Here is a 25,001-nt window from a genome sequence, read left to right on the forward strand (position 1 = left end):
AGCTGGCTCTTCCCACCTCGTACATCTGAGGCCTGTCCCATCACACATCAAATCTGTTTCTAGGACACTGGGGTTGCGGAAAGACAGACCCAGAGCTAGGCTTTCTGCCTAACTGAAGTCAGTGCAATGCGTCTTCTTTCAATCTTGGGTCAGAAATCAGAAGTGACAGAGCACCTCTTCATCCTTCTTCCTAAAAATGCTATTTAGGCTGATGAGCCTGGCTCTGAATGCCAAATGGCAGGGAAATAAATATTTTTGCTTCCTTCCCAAATCTACCAAGTCAGCATCTCCCTACTATCAGTGTTATTTAACAGAGCCAAAAGGATTCAGCAAAGATGTGTAGAATTTATTCACAATCTTGCAAGCAATTAATGCAACACAGTGTAATCTCCCCTGTCCAGGCTAAACTAAATCAGAGATCTAAGAAGTCTAGTTATTGTCAATTTTAATCTTGACAACACCTTGCCTGATAAGAGAGTTAGAAATAGCTTATTAGGTGGTTGTGACTATTTGCATCTGGAGAAACTATGGTATCCAGAACATAGCTCTTACTTGATAATGCAGGCACCAGGATATCAGCTTCTTGGAGATACAAACCCTCCTGGATATAACACAGGGAGAGGAGGGCAATATTGCAACTATTTTAATCTCTCATTGCAAAAACATGTGTAGGCAAAATTATAAATCAGGCTGGTATAAACAAGAAGAGTTCCCATGGCAGCCAAATATTTTGGCAACTACACAGCATTACTTGTATATGACATGGACATCTTTTGAGGGAAAATGTTCCTAATTGTGAAAATGACAGCAAATATATCATTAATCTGTAACTATTCCGCAGGTTGCTGAGGCTTTTAACAATAAGTTTTGGGATTTATTAAAGGTTTTCCAGCAGTTACCTTGTCAAAACAGCCATTTATTAAAAAAAAAAAAAAAGAAAAAGCAGGATATTATTTCTCAGCAATAATATTAAGCGCCTTAGAAGTGTTTTTCTGTTAATTTCATAACTAAGTGTTATGCCATTGTCTAAACATTGGAAAACAGAGGAAGAGGAAAGGAGGAGAATGTAAGACTCCAAGCCTGCTACCAGATCACACAAATGGGAGAAAATGAGCTGTTGAGTTTAGAACATTGTGTCTATATTAGTTGATTTGAATGTGCTGGGGATTTTTCCCAGGCACTGGAATGCAATGGTCTGTGCAAGGGAACTTTTAAAATGTTTTTTTGGCATGAACTTGGCCTGTTCCAGTATCAATCATCTCATGTAATTCCCAGGCTTGGTTTGGTAGCCAGAAGGATCCAAGGACCATTCCCAAAAGGCAGGTTGTATGTAGCCATCCTGTTTTAGAAGGCTACTACACAAGCATAGATGCAGGTTCTCTCATATCAGTGCCCTATAGTACTCCCAGGTACAATTAACTTCCTAATATTGCCATACCTTCAGACTGTTCCCCTTACTACTCCCTTCATTATTACTACAGTTACCTTGATAGACAGTTCTCTAATCAAACTTGTCAAACTAAGATATAATGTTTTCTTTTCCCCAGGTTCTGAAAGATTTAAACTTGAAAGTTCAAACAGGGAAGACCATTGCTTTAGTTGGTGCCAGTGGCTGTGGAAAAAGCACTACTGCTCAGTTATTGCAGAGATTCTACGATCCTGTCCAGGGAGAAGTGAGTGCCTGCAAGTAACTGTAAAAACTGAGACATATTAGGACAAGCATGAGTTTCCCATATTGACTGAACTTTGATTTTTGTTTTTATTTTTTATTGAATTTGAGCATATGCCTATATTGTTCAGTATTTCCGCAATTCAAATTTCAAATTACTTATGCTCTCTTGTTGACTTCATTATTATTCTTCTTGCAGTATTATGCCAGAAATATTAAATACCACAAATCTTTGAACAGACGCAAGATCTGAATTTAAAATTATTTTCACCAACTATTGACGGTTAAGGTTCTGTAAAATTTTTTTAAGCAAAGCATAATCCAGGAGTTCTCTGCTGTATTTTGCTTCCTTTTCATTGAACATAAACTAAAACCTGGAGGGAGTTTTCCTATTTTAAACAGTTGTTTCTTGGCTCATTTTCTCTGTCTGCTAACCCACAACAGAAGTTTCCATCGTTACACATTGTACATCTGTTCTACCACTAAACACTAGATCCAGTCAGTAAATGGTAAATACTTCTCATAAGAAATTTCTAAAGGAAAATAAACAATATGTTTTTAAGGAAAACGTTCTTAATATTTAAGGAATGCTACTTAGTATTTGTTATTGCTAGTTGGAACTATGTAAGGATTTCAAATATTACGCTGAACTATCATGATGTAATCTGTCAAGGCAGCTATCTATTATCAAGACAGTTGTTTCTTAAACTTATTGTTTCTTTGGCTGTTCATTCCTGCACCCATGTCTTGGTTGGCTGTTCCTCCTCTGTGTTAATGTCAATGTTCATAGGACCACATTGCAACATTTGCAATATGTTATAGGTTAAAAATAACTTTTTCCTTTTTGGTTGACTTGGACTATTTCTTTGGTGTGGTGAAAAGCCCAGCCACAGTGGCAATTGTGTAGCCACAACTGCAAGGGCAACAAACTGGCACAGGGGCATGAGAATAACATAAAAATTATGCAGGGAAACTGGAAAAATATTAAGCCATCTTGGACAGAATGGTTATTGGCAGGGGGTGGAACCAGAACAACCCCGATGTCTTCTCTGTTTATGCTGCTTGTCCCCATTTTCTAGTTTCTACAGTGGATGGAAAAACTGCAGTTGTAACTTCTCCCCCAACATAATTTTCTACTAAAAACAACTTTTTGTTGTTGTTGTTGTTCTTGTAGCTAATACTTCCATCAAGTAATAATAATTAATTGATTTATTATGAACATAATGCATTTCCTCAACTTCTTTGACATATGCTTTTTCTCTCAGATTACCTTAGATGGTCGGGATATTCGAACGCTTAATGTAAAGTGGCTACGAGAAAATATTGGTATTGTGAGCCAGGAGCCTGTTTTGTTTGCAACAACAATAGCTGAGAACATTCGTTACGGCCGAGAAGATATTTCTGATGCTGAAATTGAGCAAGCAGCCAAGGAAGCCAATGCTTTTGACTTCATAACTAGACTGCCTGATGTGAGTTCACGACCTACTTTTGAGTGTAAGAGCAAAAAGTCCATTTAGGCTAGCAGCCTGTTTTTGAGAGGGAGACCATGGAAATTAAAGTTGTAGTATAACTTCCCAAAATAATCCTGTAGCCTCCAACAGCTTTTGGTTCAGTGACTTTCTGGACTAGATATGCTGTGCCTTTGTTTGGTTGCCCTCAAAGGATTTGTGCCTTAGTATGGAAAAAATGTCAGTGTCTGAACTCAGGAGAAGGGAAGCTTCACAGCTGTATTACCATCCCTACCCATCTCACGAGGCATGGGAAGAGCTGGGCTTTTAAAAAGAAGACCTGGAAATTCAAACCCCTTTGTCAGGAGCTGTCTGCACATTCAATAGGAAATGGGGGCTGGAAGTAAATATGTATGCCCTGAACCAAGACCATTTTTAGCAGCTGTGACCTTGAGCACTTTCTCTGCCTGAGACTCACAGGTTTGAGGCCTCTTCTAGAAGGAGGTGCCATACTCCTTTCATAGTGGGGGCAGGAAGTGAGATCAGTCATACAAAATGCATCCTGAGGAATGGATGATATGTCCATCCTTTTGGTCCTGACATTAAAAAGATGTGGAAAAAGTGACCACCTGAGATTTGATTTCAGATTTTTCTATTACCTCCGAGACCTCTGTGTCCAAGTGTCAAGCATATGCCATTTCTAGCGTGTCAGTCTGTTCCAAGGTTCCTTCTTCTCAGGAAGGGTTATTTGCTCATCTTTTCTCTCAAACTGCTATATAATACAGTGGACTTTGAGACTTGCCACTTTGGAATGAGTGACACAGTAGGAATCAAGCTATGGCTCCAAGGGGGAGCATCTCAGGCTCAGTGGAGGCAAGGTTACAGGTCCTGGTGGGTTCCTATGTTCCCAACCCTGCTGGCAAGGTAAACAGTCCTCAGTAAATACAGAGACGCCGTTTACATGCTTGTCTTGAGAAAACCCAGGTTTTGAGCACTCTGAGCAAGCAGTAAAGATCATGATTTTAAAGAGCCATAAGTTCAAAGTTAGGCATGCAAAGCATGTAATGGGGTAGGAGGGCTTGGCCAAGGGCTAGATGGGTGGTTGTAGTTGCATGTTTGCTCTGCCCTTGCTCAAGTCACTTGCATAAAGCTACCTCTTGTCTAGAAGCTGAGTACTTATGATCATAGAGGGAAGTGAGGGTTTAATTTGAGACATCCTACAACTTCAGTTTTGTTGTCTTCTTTCTCAGAAGTTTAACACCATGGTGGGGGAAAGAGGGGCTCAGCTGAGTGGAGGACAGAAGCAGAGAATAGCTATTGCCCGTGCCTTAGCAAGAAATCCCAAGATTCTTCTTCTGGATGAAGCTACATCCGCACTAGATACTCAGAGTGAATCCATAGTACAAGCAGCTCTCGATAAGGTAGGAGTCATATTATTGAAGCTACCGGTTGCCATGAATAGGTGCAACAGCACTTAAGAAAAATTAACGCACAATTTTCAGTGTAGGTTTCCATTGAAATCAAGAACTGGAAAATAGAATTTGGACGGATGTTTCAGTTTCATTGTTTTAACAGGGAATTTAAATTATCAATTCTACTTAGGAATCATGTCTATTTGCATGTTTTAGCTTTATTGCTAATTACCAAGACAAAACGTATAGTTTTAGAAAGCTCTTTGGATTTAACCATTTTCTCTCTTTACAGAGACTGAATGCAAATCACAGAAACAAAGCAGAGCTAGTTACAAAATCTCTGTCCACCTCGTGTTTGTTGAACCCCACAGCTCTAGGAATGGTGCTACTGTGGAGCAGAGCTGTCAGAGCTTGTATCCGAGTCTCTGTCCCATTAGTTCACAGTTTCCATCAAGATGCTGTGGAGCCTAAAGGCCTTGATTAAAAAAAAGAACTTCATGGTTGGGCTAGAATGCTTTTTCATTTATGTAATATTTATTTTAATGTATTCTTAAAAGCTAAGTGAAAAAATGCTGCCTTTCATTTCAGTAGTTATGCATAGACAGGTAAGAGTTACAAGTATGGCTCAAGGGAAACACAGAATTTACCACTTTATTTGGCAGTCAGTTTAAATCTGAGGTAAATTGTAGCTGTTGGTTATATTCACATGATTATACTGATATTATTAGTATTAGGGTAACATGTGGATACAAAAATGTTTATCTAAGCTAATTTGTAAATAAATTATGTTATTGCTGCAAAGTTAAGCACTGAAAGATTGCCACTTCAGCTGTAATTTAGCTTTCTTCTGCATGTTCTTTAATTCCATGATCAAATACTAACCTTTTCCAGAAGCTCATTGCTTCTTTTAGCGCATAACATAGAAGGCGATCACTCAATTAAGGGGATTGTTCTGTATACTCTTCCTCATTCTTCAGCATGTTACCAGAACCCACCAAAATGAGCCCTGAATCTGACTCATCTTTTCATAGCTCTTTGGTGTCCATCAATGTAGTCCCCAAATGGGATTTATAAATTTCTCTCAACATCCCTCAGTGGAAAAAGTGGTACTAATATTGTTTGTTATTTTTAAGAGCTGAGGAGCAGAGATATTAACATCACAAATGCACAGCGTTTCTGAGCAGTCATATGCAGGTGTTTGCAGTCTGCTGTTTTTTCAGATAACTTTGCACTTTTTAAAGCATTTTGCTTGTTCTGATCACAGCTCCTGGCTGCAGTGAATGTTCTGCATCTCTGCCCATTAGGGCACAGGCATGACAACTGCACTGAGGCAGACCTCCTGTGACAGGCTTTGTGTGACTTCCACCAGATCCGTGAGAACTTGATGGCAGGGGTAGGGAAATAATCCAGATCTCCATGGAAGCACTAATCTCCTGAGACTGTCCTCATCTTCTCCACGCCCCTGTTCCTGTGCCCATATGATGTACAATTGTTGTAGCAAGTAACTTCCAGCAGTCTCCTTGACTGCAGAACATAACTGTTGCTTGAGGTCCTCTTGGGTTTTTCCTCCTGCACCCAAGCCACCATTCTCTCCAGGCATCAGCAAGGAGGAAAGCCGCTCTCTCCAGCAGCTGCAAGCTGGTGCGTGCTTGTTTGCTGCATGAGGACTGTGCACGCCACTGGCCTGCGTGTGGGAGCTGGAGAGGAATGGAATATGTAACCTGCAGACCAGGGCTTCGGCAGCTCTCCCTGCCAAATCCCAGCAGGCCCCTGATTTGAGATGTAGCTTATTTCAAAAGACTGGGAGAAAGCTTTAGAGAGTAGCTAAAACACATTTCTGACCCCAGGTATGCTCCACTCCTCTATGCTTTCCTGCTAAGTCTTGTCAGAAGTCATGCTAATGTTGTACTTCCAAGAATATACATGGACAATATATAAAGAAAATATCCTTTCTTTATATGCTAGCTGTCTTAGCTTTATTGTGAGAAAGATCTAACTATTCTCACTGCATTTCCCTCCCATACGTACACACACATGGAGGAACTTTATGGGCAACTTTAGCTCAAACAGTTCAAGCCTGGTAAAAAGTCAGCATTAATTATGGCCTTTAATACCTGCATTGTCTGTCTAATAACATTCACGTGATTTTTCTTTGCCTGAATTAGGTAAGTGGAAGTGTCCTTAGTGTCTTTAAAAAGAGACATGACACCAGGGAAAAAAAAAATCTTTTCTTTTGGAAGAATTATTTTTAAAGTTTGAACCTATTTTATAATATAAATGCCTAAAATAACTTTGTTTTATTTCTCTGCTGTTTTCTTGCACATTTTAATGTAAAATGCTCTTGTTGTTTTTCTGTAAGGCTCGAACTGGACGTACCACCATTGTGATTGCTCACAGATTGTCTACTATCAGGACTGCTGACACTATTGCTGGATTTGAGAAAGGAATTGTGGTTGAACAAGGAACACACAGTGAACTCATGTTGCAGAAGGGAGTCTACTATTCTCTTGTAATGCAGCAGGTAAGGGCAAATTTATTTGTTTTCGTTCTCCATTTCACAAAGTTGTGAAATGCTGGTATGTGGAGCCATGCTCTCTCTGTAGTTCCTGCATGTTGTCCAGCTGGTGGCTGCACAGTCACTCTAGTCTGGGCTTGGCACAGACTTGGAATTCTTGGGGGTTCTACCCATAAGTGCGTCTCACATTTATACAATCCAACATGTCAAAAACGTAAGTTGAGTTGAAGGCACAGACTACATAATTATGGCATAACCACGGAACTGTTAAGATTCCAGGTGGATTCCGTAGGCTGCTTAAAGCAAAGGAGAAACAAGGGGGGGGTGGGGGGGAAGGGGAAACAATCAGGACGAAATAGTCTAGTGCTCTGCCACTACAGACTGAAATATATGTGGCCTATAGGTAAAAATAATCACATGATTGAAAAGGCAGTACTCATGCAAAAAAAGATTTCTTTTCCTTCTCCATGCACAAACAACTTGTGATTATTTATTGCTAGCTGAAGTTAAACCACAAAAACTGTATATCCTGAATTCTCACTAGGGTTGTAGCAATAACATTCAAGATGATGGAACATCAGAAGAAAGTGAAGACACAGAGGCTGAGGAATATGAGGAAAATGGCAGAAATGATCTTGTGGAGGAGCTGACTCTTCAAGATCATTTTAAAGAATCAGTGATCTCTGGGAGAGGCAGCATTCGAAAAAGGTCTAGCAGATATAAGAGTGAGAGGTGCTTGTCTAAGAAAAAGTCGTCTGGAAAAAAGAAGAAAAAAGAGCTGGAGGTTGGTATTCAAACTGTAGTTTAGAAGGTGGCATGTAAGCATAAACACAAAGCACGTAATTTTAATTACTTCTAGCTAGCTGGCTGCCATGCAACATTTACTTTGGTGCTATTACAGTCAGTACTCACCAGGCTATTTGCCCTAGGAATATGGACAGTCATGTACATCTTACCAAAACCCTTTATTTTAACACTACTGACTTAGTGTGGAGCTGGAAACAAAAAAATGTGATGTTAATTTGTCATGCTTCATAAAATTAAGTGTATTATTTTTGTTAATGATGTTTTAATTCTATCTAATTAAAATGAGTTGTGGGATTTCATTCACAGGATTATTTACATCCTGTTACTCACTGTTACAAATACTGGTGGATAATGTAATCCTTGGAGCATGCATACCAAGTTTTAAGGCACTTGGGACTATCATACTGCATTTATAGCAAATGAAAAAATATATCAAAACACTAACATTTTGAAGTGTATTCTAAATAAAAGAACCATTATTCTCTCTCCTTCTCTGTCTTAGTATATGCTTTAAAACATCCAGTTCTTGAGTATTTTATTTGGATAAAACACTTTAATTGACAAATATCATCTAGAAATAAAAGTCATATATGTTCAGGTTTCAGAAATGGAACATTGTTTTCACAAAGCTGAGTAAAACTTGCTCATGGAAATCAACAGGAGCAGATTTCTAGTGGACTCTGAATCAGAACTGGGTAGAGTGCTCAATAGAAACTTAATTTTATTTTTTTCTATTTTATACCGTTTGAACTACAGCTTTTTCTTTTTTCATTAAATGTATTGGAAGAGTTGTTTGGCTTTTTCTGGTTTTGAGGGAGTTTTTTAACCTGACTTCAGGACCCTTGAAGAAATAAAATTTAAATTCTGAAGTAAAATCATAGATCCTTTTAAATCTGTGGAAGCTAGGTTCTCATCTGTAATACAACATCTGACTATTTAAATATCCTTATGGAAGCCATAGTGTAATTTGTACATACTGATATTCTTTCTCCCTAAAACACAGCTTCCAGCTAATACATATTTCAAACAGTACGAAAGAGCCAGATCCATTCCTATTATCACAAAAAAGCTACACAACTTCAAAAGACACTTTTTGTCTGTGTATTAATACTGCTTAAGTTCTCACAGGAAGTGGTGGGTGTTCTTGCTCGAGACTTCAGTATTCATCACATTCACAAACAATTAGGAAATCAAGCATCCAGTGGTTGTAATTATTTCAGAAAGAAAGCTCAGTCCACTTTTATGGTTGAAGCTTATTCACTCTTATTGAGAATCCGAAACATGGGATAAAATAAGCAGGATTCAAGAGCAACTTACTTGTAATCCTGCCTAATATTTTGTCTCATTTCCAATGTTTTCATTTTTTGCTTTTCCAGAACTCCCCCTGTGGAGGCATAGGCACTTGAATAAATTAGTAAAGCAGAACAGGGCATTTTTTGTATTTTCAAAGGAGATGCAGGCTATAACTGACTGTTACATATGCTCCTTTCATGCTTTTGGTAATGATGCATAGGCTATAGTTTGCAAAAGAGAAAGATGACCTCTATACCAAATTGCATTGCTGCCAGCCACTAGCATTTAGCTGAACCAGAGAGATCTTTTCTGTCCTCTTAACAGTGAGAGTTTTAGTTTATTATAAAGATTCAAGTGTTAGTTACCATTCATGGTGAGCAGCCCTGTCTGACTTTCAGTGAACTCTCCTGGCCCTTCTCCCCTCATGACTTAGCCTTTTAAGTTTTTGCCTCCAAACTTAGAGCGCAGTTGAAGTTCCAGGAGATGAAACAGCAACGCTGCAGATACCCAGCATGTTTTCTCACTCCAAGTGCATAGAGAGGGCTTTCAGTAGTTTACCAAGATGGTTCACTACTCAAAGCCTTATGAACACCCACTGCCTGGGGAATTTTGTGTTCTGCAGCTTTCCAAGGAAAACTTGCAGCTTTCCCTTTCCTGTAGGAAGAAAATCTCCCTGCTGTGCCTTACTCGAGAATCCTGGCCCTGAACAAACCTGAGTGGCTGTATGTACTGCTGGGAGTGATTGCTGCTGCCATCTCAGGCGGGGTCCATCCTGCATTTGCTGTTATATTTGGAAAAATCATTGGGGTAAGTTTTTGTTGGGTGTGGTTGGTTTTTGGTTTTGGGGTGGGTTTTTTGGGGGGTTTGGGGTTTTTTGGGTTTTTTTTTGCAAATGGATATTGCAGTCCTGAGCCTCCCTCATGCTCAACCAGTTGTTCTTCCTATGTAAGACTCTGGGTGGGATTCATCTGCATAAATGGATCCAAGATAAAAATTAATAAATATTGGTGAATTGACTCTCTGGAGGCAGAGTCTGGTGGAACTGCACCTGACCAGCGAAGGAACAATAGTTGGAGTTGGGGAAACAAATTAGAAAGATGGAGGTTAATTAGGAAGCTGGACTGTCTTCTGGCCTTCAACAGAAAGTTGACCGCACACTGATTTTAGGATCCAAGTTACTTGGAAAGGAAATTGAAGTAGACAAGCTTCTTGAGATGAAGGCTGGTTTATGTAGCTGGCACTCACTGTCTACATACTAATTTTTGGTTTCTTCTTGTGCAGGCTTTTCAAGAAACAGATCCAGAAAAAAGGAGTAAAAACACTGTGGTGCTTTCTTTAATGTTTCTTTTACTTGGAGTGATTACCTTAGTAGCATACATAATCCAAGTAAGTGTCACTGTGCTGAAATGTTGAAGTTCTTACCTCTCCATCAGGCTGCAGGTATAACTCATATCAGAGCTCATAAAAACACACAGAAGTGCCAGGGTTCTTCCTGAGTATGTGGGGTTTATGGATGTGTTTCATGAAGACATATGTCCATGTTTGCTGTTGCTTTAAACAAGACACTGAAGGCAATGTGAATTCAGCGTGATTGAAATCAAAGTTGAGGGTCTGGCCTTAAGAGTCAAAGTTAAGACTGACATTTCTCATTGATAGTATTATAGGCTCTTGCCAAAGTAAATATAAAATAGTCTTTCCATAGCAGATGGTGTTTTTCATACCATCAAGCAAACTCCATCTTTTGCTGTCCTCATATGACTGCTCCACAGCTTGTGGGAAACAGTCACTGCACGGTGTCCATATCAAAATCCACTGGTATGGCTGCTGTGAGTGAATGTCTCTGGTAGCAGTCAGAGTAGGGAGGCCAACAGCTAGACAGGTTGATTTACCTTCTGGTGTTTCTGGGGCACCCGAATAAAGCATTACAATGAAGCTCCTACCTTTTTTGCCCCATTTCTTCCAATCTGTAGGAAAACAAATTTTCAGGTTCCAGGAATGTGAATGGCACTTTTCCCAAGGCTTATATATGCACAGGGAGTTGTAGGAGACTTTTTGGTATCATTGCTTTTCTTGTGCAGATTTATAAACAGTTAAAGCATCAAATGAGAAAATGTGACTCTTTCTCCTCTCCTAGGGATTCACGTTTGGGAAGTCTGGGGAGATACTAACAATGAGACTGCGCTCTTTGTCCTTCAGAGCATTACTTCAGCAGGTATGAATTATGCAGCTAGGGCATCATGAGAGCCAGATAGTTTTTGCAGACTCTTACAAGGTGCACACTGGGTTTTAACTGTGTGATCTGGAAAAAAAGAAAATAAAACCATGTGTCTTCTACCACTAACTCAGGGAAAAAAGTATGACTTTCCTGAAGGTCTCCTAATTCACGTGCAATTTAGCTCATTGTTGCTATTGCAAATTTTGAAGGAGTGTCATTGCAAATGTGCAATTTCTGGCATGCGAAGATGCACACAGTTTGCAGCTGTCTGTGTGAAAGGATGACCAAAAAACTGTAATCTCTCCTTGCTTGGGTGGTCGTGATGCAAACATGTCATATATAGATTTAAGTCTATCTGTTATTTAGATTTAAATCTACATCCTGCAATCTTTAGCAGATAGGCAATCTGATAATTTTTTACTGCAAAAAAGTCAAATTGCCTTATTGCATCAAGAATTACCCATGAGAAGAACAAAGTTACTTATGCTAAACCCTTCCTGTTAATTTGTGTTTTGTTACTACTTGCATAGAAATTTTGAGAATGCATAACTTGGCACCCCACGTACCCATTGGAAACAAGAACTTCACATGGTCAGTTCATAAAAACACCTGAAAGGGACTAGGAGAGGGAAAATAATTGATTAAAAAAAAAGAAAACCCTGCCATAGCCTTTGGAAGTAAAAGGGCTTCATTACTTGTCTATGTTTGTACGTATAGAAAGGAAATTGGTCTTCTATAGATAATGGAATAGATAACTTGTAAGAATAGTTAACTTCTTCAAGCCTAAGGAAGGACTGAGTAAAAGGGGTTTATAATAAAAGTTTTTAAATAGGCACATTCAGAAGAACATGACAGCTAATGACACTTTGATTGTGAACAATTAGATGGTCACAACAGAATAATACTTTTTAAGTTTTTTCTTTTAGTTTACTTGGAAGATGCAGACTACAGGGGAAGAATATTCAGGTTAACCACCATGACTTGTACTTTCATTTCCTTGTATGCTACCTGAGCTGGAAATGTTTTTTTCATTTTATTAGTAATCCTGATAAATCTGAAATATGGTATGAACATGTAATATTTTATTTATTTTTTTTTTTACAAAAATCAGTGTCTTTTTTTGCAGGAGGTTGGATGGTATGATGATCGGAAAAATGCTGTTGGTGTTCTGCTAACTAGGCTTGCTACAGATGCTTCCCAAGTCAAAGGGGTATGGTGTTTCTCTTTTGTGTGCTTTTTAATTTTTTTTTCCTTGCAAATATTAATTGCAAGAGATTATTTCAGAAAGCAAGGAGGTAAATCTATACCACAGACTGGTAGATGCACTTATGTAGCATGTTGTTGATGCCTTGGAAATGGTTTCCAAGCTGATAATTTATGAGCACTATCAAAATTCCAGCAGATGTTCATGTACCTTTCATTTCCGTCCTGACAAGTCTTTAAGCTAGGTATATAATAACTGTAGACCACTTCACCATGCAAAGTGAAATCTGCATATGTACTGAGTACCAGAATCGGTTTACCCCAGGTTTTTACACTCTATGATGTGTGTCACGATTGCTATGAAGAGGCTGCATCTGCAGATGATACAAACCCTTATTAACCTTAATGAAGAGATTTCTTCCCATCCCCACCAAATGTGCTTCACACACAAGCAGACCAAATAGTAAGAAATGGCCCAGCATTAAAAAAAGGCACCAGGGAGGGCGACAGCCAAGGGAGGGAATGACTCAAGGTGCTGGTATGGGAGAACTGGACACTGGCAGGAGAATATGACAAATTCTGCACAATCCCTCTCACAATCCCTCTCACTGCTCATTTCATCAGTAGTCCCTGATAATCTGCCAAATGTCTCTGTGTCTTCTCTTCTCCTTGGGAGGTGGGGCTGGGAGGAGGGAATCCACACTGCAGGACTTGAGGGGGAAAAGTTTACTGGTTTGTTTTAAGATGTCTTAATTTCCTTCAAATTTGTACATCAAAAAACCTTTAATCCCTACATTTTTCAGTCTCTGTAGACTTTTGTTTCTCCTGTCTTCCTTCCTTATGGGCTTGTAGCGAGAAAATAGTCTTTGACAAAACTTAGTCATTTTCATCTTTTGAAGTTCCAGTTTGTTTCAGTCACTTTGAACACCCTGTCAGGGCAGACTGGAGAAAGGAGGGGTACACAGGGTCCCCTAACTACAAAAGTCAACTAAGGGCATGAATTGGTTTCCAAAGCTATTGTGTTCTCTGGAGCACTATAGAGTGTCAGTAAGTACCGTACCTCATGCTGCGCTGGCTTAAGTTTCCAAATCCATCTTTATGTTCAGCCTCTGGAACATATGGCAACAATTCACCTTGGCATTGGTTTAATTATTACTATTTTAAATTTTATTGAACAAGAAAAGTCTTTTCAGGGCAGGAAAGTCTTTGGCAAAAGAGAGAAGAATTTTTGCTTCCCGCCCAGGATTTTTGTTTTTTCCATCAAGCCAAACTTCGGAAGATGAACTATTTCCACAGGGCTGTTTTCAGACCCTCTTTTCTGCAGATCAGAGCCCACCCGGATGCTGGATGCTAATCATCTCTCATTTTAAAAGTTCCTAATGAAAAGGTTACACAGGCTGGAAGCAGACAGGAGTTCTTCAGCATGAATTCATCTTTCCCACTCATTATCCCTGCTTAGATAAAGCATTTCTGCTAGATTATTTTTTTTTCTTTTGTTTTCTTGTCCTGAGAACCCAACCCCAGGTTGCAGTAGTGTGACAACCCAAGGGTGAGTAGTTTCCACCACCACTAGTAGGGATGGGTCAATGAATGGCTGTCATTAGAGCGAACCCTCTCTTGCCTAATGCTGAGCACCCAGCGGCCAACCTGCCTTACTGTGACCGTGTCCATAGTCTTCTGTGCCTCAGGTAGAGCAGGAAGTCCCAGATATTAAACAACTCATCACCAGCTCTTTCGACTCCTTTAACCTCACTTGAAGGCTCACATGCTGGCAGGTAAGAGGACCATCTAGGAACAGTTACATAAGTATGTGCATAATGTCCACACACATTACCATGGGTTTGTTTTTCAGCTAACTGCTGGACTTGACTGTATAGTGATTTCAACTGGTGATATAAGTAACAAAAACAAAATCTAATGACTGATATGTGGGGGTTTCTGTGCTTTCCTAGGCAACTGGAAGTCGGCTTGGACTGATGACTATGACTGTCTTTACCCTTCTGACTGCCATTGTTATTGCTTTTGTATACGGCTGGCAGTTAACTTTGCTTATCCTGGCCTGCATTCCTTTCGTTATTGCTACAAATGCTGCGACAGTTAGCTCTGTGTCTGGTCATGCCGCAAAAGATCAAAAAGCTTTGGAAGAGGCTGGAAGAGTAAGTTCTCCAATTTTAACTACAGGGTTATGGTGTGAGATCACTTTTAAGGGCAACACTGTAGCAGTATTACAGCTGACACAATTATCCAAGATAAATGAAGATGGGAGAGGAGAGGAGAGAACAGGGTGGGAGAGATGGGAATGTTTATATATACCCAAGAAAAAGCAAAATATAGATAACACAAAACATCTCTAGATTAGACTATAAAACTGCATTTGAAAGACTCCCTGGTGCATTTCTGGGTAGAGACAGCTGTAACAGCAACAGCACTGGCACTGCTGCGCCTTGTGCCTAGGGCAAGTAGCATAGCTCTGCACTGCTCTCTGCTGTGGCCAGAAGTGTTGCAGGGCTGAGCCACCGAGTCCTCACATTGCCACTTTTTTATTCCATCATAAAATGCAAACCATTAATAAGCTCGAGTGTTTCAGGGTACTGCCTTCATTCACCTGATAACATTATTCCAGGAGGTAGAAGTAGTCCATGCAATAGTGCAAGTGATGTCCAGGTGACTGGGGTTTGTCCCTATTTTATGAAATAGGCCTTTACTCATTGGGATCAAAACCCGTGGGTTAGGGCAGGGGCTGCTGACCCTTCCTGTGTGTTAGCCCAAGGTTTTGAACTCAAATATGTTGTTGTCTTCTGACCCCTCTTGTCTTGTGACTGTGGGGTTCTGGGCTTTCCTTCACCTGGTAATACACCTCAGTCTTCTCTCTTAAGCAAACACTTTCTGATCTAAAGTAATAAATGATAGAGAAGAGGTTGAGTGCTTAAGAGATATGACGTAAATTGCATTTGTAAGGGATTACCTCTTAGTTGTTTTATTTCCCAATTCAGATTTCAACAGAATCAGTTGAGAACATAAGAACTGTAGCTTCACTGACCAGAGAAGCAGCATTTTATGAAAAATATGTTACAAGTTTGAATGGTCCTTACAGGTGGGTTTTTTCTTTAATAATTCTTTCTTTGTACATGTTAGTCTTTCAGATTTATTGTAAATACATTTCTTGCAAACTGCCCAGTACTCAAAAGATTGGGAAGGATATTAATAGCCACCTACATAGTTTTGAAATTTGTTCGCTCAATGTGTATTTTAATATACGTTGTTAAATGCAGAGTGAAAAGACATTAGCATTACATGAACACTCTATAAACTGCATTCTCTGCTATATGTATTACAGAATATAGTGTTTTCTTGTGTAGAATGGAAGACATTTTCACTCCATTTCAGTATATTTGATTGTTACTAATTAACTCAGCAACTGACAGTTAATTCTCATACCACACCCTTTATAACAAAAACCAGGCTTATTCCCCTCATATGACTTTGAAACCTTAAAATGAACTTCATGTTTCCCTTGTTTGACACACTACATCCCACTGACTTGTCTCCACTGAAATGGATTTGAATCATCAGGGATGCCAGATTTTTCTAGCTCCATTTTATTCAAACAAAATAGACCAGAGTCTAATTTGTTTCTTTTCTCCATCAAGGTAACTAATGATAAAGAAGGAATTGAAAATAATGTGTTGCATAATCTGTCCTCAGTCAAAACAGCATTAAAATTCAGTGTCCGGTGGACTGGTAATATCCCAGATACTGGCAGGATGCTCGCCTGGACTGTCAAAGGTCTCTGATTTACAGCTCAGACTAGAAAGGAGATTTCCATTTCCTCAGAGAGCATCCTAAACCATGAGGGCAGAGAGTCCTCCAGACACTGATTCAGTGTGCATTCAATTAGCTACACAAAATGAAACTTCTCCAGAAGGATGAGTTGAGAAATAGAAGCTTAGTCTAAACCCCTGCGGGGATACCCAGCAATATGCCCCTGCTCCGAATCGGATGAGACGTCTGCGCTTGGATGGGAAGACCTGGCGGAAGCCTGCAGGCAGTTCTTAGCCTGGGCTGGAGCCTGCTTGTTTTCTTAATAAAATGGGTCATATGTGGTAGTTATTAAATTTTATTATTTTTTAACTGCTTTAGTGAGCTGCCCTGCTATAGAAAAGCAAAGGAAGGGATTCAAGATAGCATAACAGAAGGATCTCATTGCTTTAACTTTCTATCCTAAGGGCAGTTCCATGTTAGGATGCAGGATGCTTTTAGGGCCTGGCATTGGTTGTTTGTGGGTATGCACATATTCTGAGCTGATTTGTTGTGTTTTCAGGGGGTAAGCTTTGTTGCTTGAAACCTTTAATCCAGAAATCTGGCTATCCCCCAGCCAGTGTCTGCTGTTTCTCTTTTACAAGTTATTTACAGAAAGTCTCTTCCTTTATCAGAGATTCTCTGAAAAAAGCCCCTTTCTATGGATTTACCTACGGGGTAGCTCAGTGTGCAAACTACTTTATTAATGCGGCAGTCTTCAGATTTGGGGCCTGGCTCATTGCCCATTGTCTGAGCAACTTTGAAAATGTATTTATGTGAGTATACTTTATAAAATGAAAAAAAAATTTCATACATGATAGTGATTTCAATGCATGCAAATTATTTCAACTAATTACAGAGGTAATGGGGCACAGAGGGGGAATTCAGTCTGGGAATACCGTTTGGGCAGAAGGGTGGTTTGGGGGAAAGGCGTGTATTTGGGCAGTGAAGCAGCGAGTGTGTGGGCATGCTCAGTGCACCTGCACTGGAAGAAGTCTTTGCTTTATATCCCTTCCACGCAGAGGGTATGGCACAGAGAAGTGACGTAACACACTACTCACCTATAACATAGGCATAGGAATAAACAGAACTTCCTAACACCAGGTGAGGGGTGAGGAGTTCCAGGCACATCATAATCTAAAGATGCTAAAAAACTTTATTCTGAGGGTTTGTTTTACATGTGAGGAAAACAATGCGTTTTTCTACCTGAAATTATTGATGCTTTGTCTTTTGTTTTTAGAGTTTTCTCTTCCGTCATATTTGCAGCTATGAATGTTGGTCAGTCTGCTTCCCTGGCACCAGATTATGGAAAAGCTAGAATGTCAGCTCAAAGAATCTTTCAACTTTTGGACAGAAAACCTCTAATTGACAGTTGCAGTGAAGAAGGTGAAAAATTGGTAAGGTTTAGGGTGGTTTTTTTCTCAGAAAAACCTTGAAAGAAACTAAATTACTACTGGTTTATGGTCTAAAATTCATACTTTCTTTTGTCACAAAAGACAGACGTCATGTAAAACAGCAGTACTGCATCATTATTTTTAATGGGTGATATTACTTTTGTTTTTTAGCCAGAAGTGTATATCCTTAAATGTAGTTTTGCTCTGAATGAGCTAAAGAAAAATTACTTTTCATTCTAAAATCTTAAATGGCTTCAGCAAAACACTGACAGAGGCAGTTCCGCTCACAGTCGCACTGCCTTTTTAAAGGTTTACGGGAGAAATAAAATACAAGTAGATTTTCTTACTGTTTTTGTAGATTATAGAGTAGTTCCTTCACACATAAAGCAGTTTTGCCAAAATTTGTCCTCTTAACCTGTGAAAATCTTACAAGTAAAAATGTGCTCTTATAAAGTCAGAACTAGGTTTTAATAATTTGGTTTGCTCTGAAGTTAAGGAGGAAAACAAAAAAAAAAAAAAGAAAAAATATTTTTTTTTAATCACCTCTAATCCAAAATTATCATTAAGGAAACTGACCTCAGCACTTTTCAAATTTTTCCATGAAATGCTTTCAGTTTGCATGATCTGGAAGCATTACATTTGCACATCCATCTAAGTTTAAAATTAATTTCCCATGTAGGTTTCAGATGGTAGTCCCTGCTCAGGAAGCCATAATCCAGTTTCTGTAACTTTAAGTTTACACACAAGCTTTTCAGCCTTTAAAGCTATGAGCATGCTTTACATACATTCCTGAACCAGGGCTCTCCAGCAGAAGGTGACATAAAACTTCAATGAAACTATTTCTAGTATAGACTGGGCTCAAATAGCAGTGATGCCTGTGACTTCAGCAAAGCTTTGAGCCCATTAATTAGATCATCAGCTGCTGTGAGAGCACTGCACTAGCAGTGCTGCTAGTATGTGCACGAGGCTGGCTCCTACCCCAAACAGAAGAGGGAATAGTCTGTTTTCCACTTGTACTTAGAAATTGGCCAGGCTAGAATGGCTAATTAACAACTACCCTTGTTGTTTAAAGCACAGCTTGTCCTATGTGCCTGTAAATTACCTACAAAAGAATTTAGCTCAGTTATTTTAACAGCTGATCTCAATCTTGTGTTACATTTGTTCAAATTGTGCTACCTGCAATGTGAGATGAGGAAAACGAATGCTACCGATTATATCAAGAGCAGAATTGCATCAAATACATGTGTCAGAAATGAAAAATATTAACTTGTTTATTTGTCTAAAGATATTCTTTTCAAAGCTGAAGTGAAACATAGATACAGGAGATGCAGAAAACTGTTTCTCCAGAAGGATCTAGCAACTTATGTCTGCAAGTCATCCCATAAACAATGATACTACACTTGACTCAATATGTAATTGAAGAAAAAAAAAAAAAAAACCCACACCTTCAAAAGCAGTTTTGGAAACACTGTCCCAAACTTCTTTGAAAGTTCTCTAATTTAAATAACCAAGACTTGCAAGTGTTATTTTAGTTAAAGCTAATAAATGTTAATATGAGCACGTAAACTCCTGTTACTTTTCAGAGCTATTTTGAAGGCAACATTGAATTCAAAAACATCCATTTTGCATATCCAACAAGGCCAGAAGTTCAAGTTTTGCAAGGACTCAACGTGAAGGTTAACAAAGGACAGACTCTGGCACTAGTAGGAAGCAGCGGCTGTGGCAAAAGCACATCCATTCAGCTCTTGGAGAGATTTTATGACCCTGTGGAAGGACAAGTGGTAAAAACAGACTTGTGCAGCTATTAATAGCAATTGAATTTACAGAACTCTTTTATCTTCCAAGGTTTCAGAGGCTTTAAATAATGTTGGCAATATCTCTGGAGAAGTGCCTTTTTCAGAAGTGTGGGTTGCTGAGGTTGTGGCTCCAGTGCAGCTGTAGATAACCCCAAGACCCCCCTCATTGCCTGTCCCTGGGCATTAACCACACATACTGGCATTCGTGTTGGCACAGTGTGCTGGCTCAGGGCAAAGATCTCACTGGGGAAGACAGAGAATGACTGCCCCAGACTGTGTTTCCTCCCCAGAGTTTCTCAGAGCCTGGTCACACAGTGACATAATATTGATGTTGCTTGTCAGTGTACAAGTCATCTCACTGATATGAATTCACACATTAAGGACATAGATACATGCTTCAAATAATCCAAATATAATCCCAAAAGGATATTACTGTGTAACTGTAATAAAACTGGAGGGTTGCAATGGAAATTTTGATGCAGCCCCCATTAATAGGTGTAGAATGTCTAAAGAAACCTCCTTGGAGGTTTTACGATTGAATTAAAGGCCTTCAGCTGAGAATATTTATTGTTGAGTTCAGCTTCTTAAGAATAGGCTTTCCCGTGAGGATCCCAGTGCTTCTTGTGGTCAGTAGGGCTGGAAGGACTGCAGGAACAGCCTGTGATAGACACTCTGTGTTTCTGTCTGCTGGGAAATGGAAGCAAAAACAAACACAAAATTAAAAACTAACGAAAGGAAATTTAATCTATACTGATGGTTCTTTTCCATTTTGCATGCAAAATTTCCTTTATCTCATCTGGGAATCTAGCACATAACACTCTTCCTCTTACAATTTGTGTTTCCTGTTTACAGTGTGTGTCTGTGGATGAGCTTTGTAGTCAGCTTGGCATAATTTTTCTGTTGTTTTTTACTAGTTAGCAGATGGATTTGATACCAGATCTTTGCACTTACAATGGCTGAGGTCCAGACTGGGCCTGGTGTCACAGGAGCCCATTTTGTTTGACTGCAGCATTGCTGAAAATATCCGATATGGAGACAACAGTAGGGTAGTTAGTCAGGAGGAAATTGAAGAAGCAGCTAAAGCAGCAAATATTCATACCTTCATTGAAAAACTGCCAGAGGTAAGAGAGAATGATTTTCTCTTCATAGTGAGATTAGATTTTTGGAATGGCATGGTATAATCTAGGCAATATTCACTTACATAGATCCCATTAAAAATAAACTTTTTTGTTTCCCTTAATAGGAAAAAATATATTTATGTTTAAAATATCAGTGTGTTTCAAGATTAACCTTGTTGGTTTGTGCAAAAGAAGTCAATGCTCCAATTAATATAGTGTTAGGAAAACAGAATATGAGGAAAAAAATAAGAGGACACTCTATGTACAAACAGGTCATTATAATTTTTTTTTCCTTTGACAGCTGAAACTTCTCAAGTTACTCTGAGAAAGACAATTCTTTTTTCTAAAATAGTTCAGCAAAACTAAATGCTCTATTTCTAATTGGATGGGCCTGCTTAGGCAGTGTTTTTTAACAAATACAAAGGGGCAATAAATCAAGAGTGAATGACATGGCATTTGACCTTCATGCCTGCCAAGAATTTGGTTCTAACAAGGAAAAATGCTTTGATAGTTTGTTTTCACTGTAGCCATGTGTAACTTGAAAATAATGTAATGATGCTGAAAAATATTTTAACCTCATTACTACTAATGACATTTGGGATTCTTTATTCAGAAAAAAAAACACAAGATCAAGTTCTTCATGTATATGTCAGTAAACATTAAAACTCTAGTAAATCTCATGATCATACACTCATGGACAGATGTGTGGACACCTGACCACTGCATCACTGATGGTACCATTCAAGACCTATCCCAGTTTTTAGGGAAGTAAATTTTCAAACCAGGTATAAATGCGTGTGGTTGTTTATATTTGAGGTGTTTATAAAACCTTAACCTTCTTAAACACTTGCGGTAATCTTTTCTTTCAAGATGGAAATACCTAATCATTTTTATAGCCATGCATAAAACTTTGCTTTTCTAATATTCTTTCTCTAAAAGTATTCACAGCCCTTTCTTCTTTTTTTTAATGATTTTTTTAATATCCAGAAATATAATACCCGGGTGGGTGAGAAAGGAACGCAACTTTCTGGAGGTCAAAAACAAAGAATAGCAATTGCCCGTGCTCTGGTTCGTAACCCTGCCATTCTGCTTCTGGATGAAGCTACCTCTGCTCTTGACACAGAAAGTGAAAAGGTGAGTAATGATTATTACACAAAGTATATAATGTCTGTGTACATGGCTAGTTGCTTTCTGTAGCATAAAATCGATGCAAACATGCTGCAAATGCAGCTGTAGAACAACAACACAGGTGTATCACAGTAGCTTGTCCAGCTGCAAGCTCTGAATTGAATGGCACTAGGAAGCTGTCTATTAAATAAACAAGTAGAAAACCCCAAAACTTTAATAAAACACCATGGGGAGCTGATACTCTTCAGCTGTCTCCCTATAAGCTGTATTTGGTGGTAAATACTGAATTTGTATTCTGACCCAAACTGGATGCTCAAGAACCCACTTCTCAATGTCTCATGCTCATTTAATTAGTCTCACTCACCTCAGTCAGAAATCGTGTTGATTAATGTTGTGTCATGTATGCAGTCACTTGTATAACTATGGGAGGCGGTAACAAAGAGTAAGAAATCAAATGCAGTTCCTGTGGCAGGTGAAGGCTTTCCAGGTGCTAACAGCATCTTCATGACATCTGTGTACAGGTTGTCCAGAGAGCTCTCGATAACGCCCGGCAAGGTCGAACCTGCATCGTCATTGCTCACCGTCTGACGACCATACAGACTGCAGACATCATTGCAGTGATCCAGAACGGCAGGGTGGTGGAGCAGGGCACCCACAGCCAGTTACTGGCCAAAGACGGACACTACTCTGTCCTTGTAAATGCACAAGTGTCTAATTAGTACTGTTTGTAGAGTTTTTATTTTTTCATTAAAACTTAGAGAATTAAGGTTGTCTGTATGCTGATAGGACAGGGACCATGTGTTGAAGCCTGGTTGCTCTACCCAGTGTAGTTCTTGCCATCCTCGGGGATAAGCAGTGCATGCCCTGGTGTGGGTCATGGAAGGTGCATGGGGGATTCCCAGAGGCTGAATCTGCTGGACATTTATGGGGACTGTGTGATCTGGAGGGGGCCAGACTTGGAGTGGTCTGTTGTGGTTTAGCCCCAGCTGGCAACTAAGCACAATACAGCTGCTCACTTGCCTCCCCCATCCTAGATGGAAGGGGGAAGAGAATCAGAAAAAAACTCCTGGATTGAGATAAAACCAGTGTAGTAGGACAGCAAAGGAAGAGGAAATAATATTACTGATAAAGGAATATACAAAAACAAGTGATGCACAATGCCACAATTGCTCACCACCCAGTGATCAATAGCCCATCCCTGAGCAGGGACTCCTGCCCCTGGCCAATTCCAGTTTTACATAGTGAGCATGAGGTCACATGGTATGGAACACCCATTTAGCCAGTTCCGGTCAGCTGTCCCAGCTGTGCTCCCTCCCAGCTTCTTGTGAACTTCCTCACTAGCAGAGCATGGGAAGCTGACAATTCTATGGCTTTATCTAAGTGCTACAATTACAACACAGTTTAGAAACAACTAAAACCATCAGTGTGTTATCAACATTACTCTCATACTAAATCCAAAACACAGCACTATACCAGCTATTAGGAAGAAAATTAACTCTACCCCTGCTGAAACCAGGACAAGTCTCATCCACACCACAGCTTAACTGGGGCACCCTGCTCTCACTCTCTCCCCAAACCTTGGCCCACACCAAGTACCAGAGACCAAGGCAGTACCAGAGTGTGACAGTGGTTAAGCATCATGGATATGCAGTGAACTTGTGCTTGCCCCTTAGGTTTCTTCACCTGCCAGGTGCAGCCATGAAGTCATCTTAATCAGATAAAGAAGATTGTCAATTCTTACTGTTGAGATTCCAAATAAATGTATTAGTATTCAATTTAGAGAAAAGGTGTTAGATGTGTGTTTGTTGGGGTTTTTTTTCCCCTGTCATGCTGTGCTAATATTACTGTGCTTCACACATCTTGGAGATTCAATATTCTATTTCAGACAATAATTGTAATAGTTCTAAGCCTTCCATATGGAGATAAATTGACATAAAAGATACCATTGTTTTGTTTACTATGTTTCAATTGCTGACCTAACAGAGTTTAATCACTCTGTGCGTACGTCAGGGTCACTTCAAAAGTTTTCCAGGGGAGCTAGGATGTTTCCTTTTTGGGGTGGACTCAAGTCAGACATGTAAATAACTTTTTTTTTTTTTAATAGTAGTTTTCAATATGGGAATATGGGATCCTTTATTTTGTAGATGTGGCACTTAGGGACATGGTTTAGTGGTGGGCTTGGCAGTGTTGGGTTAGTGGCTGGACCTGGTGATCCTAAGGATCTCTTCCAACCTAAATGATTCTATGATTCTATCAATAACTATAAAGATTGTTTAAGTGTTGGCAAAACTCATTTACGCATGTGCTTTAATAGTTGGTTATTTCTCTGATATAGTCCTCAGGATCCTGCAACACATCCTTCAACAGCTGAAGAATATGTAGTCAGAGTGACTCAGCAGCTGTTTCTTTTTTGGCTGGTTAAACCCAATTGCAGTATTTTAATTTTCCAAAGCTTTGCACTTGGCTTTGGGTTAGGCTTTATGGCCTGGAGCAACCTGCAATACTTCATAATTTCCAGATAACTCTGCCCTATTGTAGTAGACAAAACTTACAGAAAGGAATATGGTTTTTTGCTCATTTCAATTGTTCTCCAGCATCATGATCCATGAGGGGAATAAAACACACAAAAGAACACAAATTCTGGCCTCAACTCTGCCAAAATAAATACAGGCACTCTCCCTCACGTGGTTTTTCTCAGCAACTGTTACTCGTGTAGTTACCAGTCATTCAGGTACATCTCTTGTGTGACCACTTCTTTGTAACAGGTAGATACTACAGGAGCTGTTGCGCTCATTATGTTCCCAATTATGCAGTGTGGGCTCCAATTAGTTTCTTTTTCCCAGCTTTGTTTCTGCACTGGTTTTAAGATTACAAGCAGTAGAGATTTATTTTCAAAACTGAGAAACAAATGTCTTCCTCCTTAATCCAGAAGTCTTTTAGGGAAGGAAGGAAGGAGTGATTTTTATTTTTTTTTTTTTTTGGGGGGGGGTGTCAGGTGGGAGTGGGGTCAGATATGTATTTTTCATTACAATTATAATGAATAATAGATTTTTGTAAGATTACAATTCATTACACTATTGCAGTAACAATTAAGTAAGATGAAGTAAAAATGTGAAATTAATTTAAATATATGAATAGAGGAGATAAGCATTAAACTAAGGCCCTGTAACATAATGAATCATCTAACATCTGGGGCTAGTTAATG

At 39.3% G+C, this 25,001-nt stretch overlaps 1 protein-coding gene across 1 annotated transcript in view; it reads left to right on the top strand.

Annotated features, from left to right (window-relative positions):
- Positions 1-22,526, top strand: part of LOC104505681 (multidrug resistance protein 1-like) — a 32,873-nt gene extending 10,347 nt beyond the window's left edge. Inside the window, exons 11-27 of the mRNA XM_010149482.1 lie at positions 1,548-1,673; positions 2,935-3,138; positions 4,368-4,538; positions 6,889-7,050; positions 7,589-7,828; positions 9,805-9,951; positions 10,426-10,530; positions 11,279-11,356; positions 12,486-12,569; positions 14,515-14,718; positions 15,556-15,656; positions 16,996-17,136; positions 17,601-17,757; positions 19,338-19,535; positions 20,465-20,671; positions 21,656-21,802; positions 22,318-22,526. Of these exons, the coding sequence (XP_010147784.1) occupies positions 1,548-1,673; positions 2,935-3,138; positions 4,368-4,538; positions 6,889-7,050; positions 7,589-7,828; positions 9,805-9,951; positions 10,426-10,530; positions 11,279-11,356; positions 12,486-12,569; positions 14,515-14,718; positions 15,556-15,656; positions 16,996-17,136; positions 17,601-17,757; positions 19,338-19,535; positions 20,465-20,671; positions 21,656-21,802; positions 22,318-22,515 (2,670 nt within the window). The 3' untranslated portion in view covers positions 22,516-22,526. The remainder of the gene's footprint in view (positions 1-1,547; positions 1,674-2,934; positions 3,139-4,367; positions 4,539-6,888; positions 7,051-7,588; positions 7,829-9,804; positions 9,952-10,425; positions 10,531-11,278; positions 11,357-12,485; positions 12,570-14,514; positions 14,719-15,555; positions 15,657-16,995; positions 17,137-17,600; positions 17,758-19,337; positions 19,536-20,464; positions 20,672-21,655; positions 21,803-22,317) is intronic.
- The last annotated feature ends 2,475 nt before the right edge of the window (positions 22,527-25,001 follow it).

The sequence above is a fragment of the Eurypyga helias genome, unplaced genomic scaffold (assembly GCF_000690775.1).
Source record: "Eurypyga helias isolate BGI_N326 unplaced genomic scaffold, ASM69077v1 scaffold27600, whole genome shotgun sequence".
NCBI classification, from domain to species: Eukaryota; Metazoa; Chordata; class Aves; order Eurypygiformes; family Eurypygidae; genus Eurypyga; species Eurypyga helias.